At 53.9% G+C, this 2,068-nt stretch overlaps 1 protein-coding gene across 1 annotated transcript in view; it reads left to right on the top strand.

Annotated features, from left to right (window-relative positions):
• The window catches only part of PCDH12 (protocadherin 12), a 13,792-nt gene extending 11,999 nt beyond the window's left edge, over nt 1-1,793 (top strand). Inside the window, exon 4 of the mRNA XM_003782096.3 lies at nt 982-1,793. Coding sequence (XP_003782144.2) covers nt 982-1,367 — 386 coding nt within the window. The 3' untranslated portion in view covers nt 1,368-1,793. The remainder of the gene's footprint in view (nt 1-981) is intronic.
• Nucleotides 1,794-2,068: the final 275 nt, after the last annotated feature.

Genomic DNA, 2,068 nt, shown 5'->3' on the forward strand with positions numbered 1-2,068 from the left:
GGCACTGGGAATTTATAGGGCAGTTTTTTAAATTTCCAGCCACCAGGCTGAGTCCCCACTGCTACTGCCTCAGGCCCTTTTCTGGGACAGCTCTCAGACAGGCAGCTGCCTTTCTAGCCTGACTCCAGGCCAGGGTTCCTTGCAGCTTGAGGGGTGAAGGTACTGAGGATTTGGGGCCGGGTGGCAACAGTGAAGACCTTAGCAGCCCTGGGCCATAGGTGGGTACCAGCAAAAGGAAGAGCCGAGTCTCAGAGAGTAGGCAGGATGGCACAGTCATAAGAGTGTTTGAAGTCATCAGACCTGGGGTCACTTGGGTTTGGTTGCCTACCAAAAATGTGGCTTAACTTCTTTGAGCTTTAGTTTCTTCATCCATAAAATAGAAATTATACTCTTTATTGTTATTATTAGTTTTTAGTTGAACCTTGAGTCATGCCTGGTGACTCATTTTATTTACTTATTATTTCAGATTAATATGAGGGTACAGACAATTAGGTTACATTGTTTACATTAGGTAAAGTTCACATTGTGGTTGTAGAAATGATACTCTTGACCTCAAAGATTTGTGTGTAGGTTAAATGAAATAATTATGTAAATTATTTGGCACATCAGCCCTGGCTAAGAAAAGGGATTTCCCCGAACTTCAACTAGTGGTAACTTGAGAGAAGTCTCCCTGAGGGGTAAAAATCTTGTCTGGAATGTGGAAGACACTAAGACTTGAAACACGCCCGGACCAAACCGGGACCGTCTTTAGAAACTATGCTTCCAGGCCTTTCTTCTCCTCCTGCGCTGTCTCTATTGGCTCACCCGGCTGCTTTGTGGCTGTCTTCCTGCCCAAGAGCTTCCCTGTCAGGGCCTCTTCCTTTCCGTTACCCTCTGGCCACCCGTCTGTCCCCTGCCATTTCCCTTCCCTCCATTGTCCACAGCCCTCTCCCTGCCCCCACCCCCTTCCCGCGGCCTCACCCTGTCCCCCACCCCCCGCAGGCCTGGCGCTGGACCGGCTGAGTGTCCCAGACCCAGCCTGGATGGCGAGGCTCTCTCTGCCCCTCACCACCAACTACCGCGACAATGTGATCTCCCCGGACGCTGCAGCCTCGGAGGAGCCCAGGACCTTCCAGACGTTTGGCAAGGCGGCTGGGCCCGAGCTGAGTCCGACGGGCACGCGGCTGGCCAGCACCTTCATCTCGGAGATGAGCTCGCTGTTGGAGATGCTTCTGGAGCAGCGCTCCGGCGTGCCCATGGAGGCTGCCTCGGAGGCCCTCCGGCGCCTCTCGGTCTGCGGGAGGACCCTCAGTCTAGACCTGGCTACCAGCGGGGCCTCAGGCTCGGAAGTGCAGGGGGACCTCAGGGGAAAGACGTTAGGGACCTGAGGGCAGGAGCAGCAGCAGCAGCAGCAGCAGCAGGTGCCTGTGAATGCACACGGGACGTCTCTGGATCCACGAACTTGCGGCCTTGGAAAATGGTAGGGAATTCAGGCCCAAAGGATCCTGGGACATGAGCTGGTTTCTAAAATCTTAGAACTCACTGATCAGAGGTGGCCCAAGAACTCAGGGTGACTAATGCCCCAACAGAGGAGCCCCAGGACTAACAGCTGACTGACCAAAGCAGCCCCTTCTAATGGGCCCTGAGTGAATTTTTGGAGGAGAGGGACAGTTTGTGGCTTAAGTGTTTGCTGGCAAAACACATGCAGAGTGCAAAGGGTCAGTCCCCTGGCAGAACAGATGCCGCAGGCATTACAAGCAGGGAAGGATGGCTTTCTTGGATACTGGCAGTGGGGAGCTAGATCCTGGGGGTGCCAGGCAATGCTCTCTGACCTAGTAATAAAGAAAAGCAGTAGTTCGTTCTCTTATTTGCACCTGTTGGGAGGGAGGAGGGAAGAGTAATAAGAGAGTCGCCTAGGCGCTTGTGGCTCAAGTGGCTAAGGCGCCAGCCACATACACCTAAGGTCCGGTTGGAATCCAGCCCAGGCCCGCCAAACAACAATGATGGCTGCAACCAAAAATAGCCGGGTGTTGTGGCGGGTGCCTGTGGTCCCAGCTACTTGGGAGGCTGAGGCAAGAGACTCACTTGA

The sequence above is a fragment of the Otolemur garnettii genome, unplaced genomic scaffold (assembly GCF_000181295.1).
Source record: "Otolemur garnettii isolate 467f Iridium unplaced genomic scaffold, OtoGar3 scaffold00003, whole genome shotgun sequence".
NCBI lineage: Eukaryota > Metazoa > Chordata > Mammalia > Primates > Galagidae > Otolemur > Otolemur garnettii.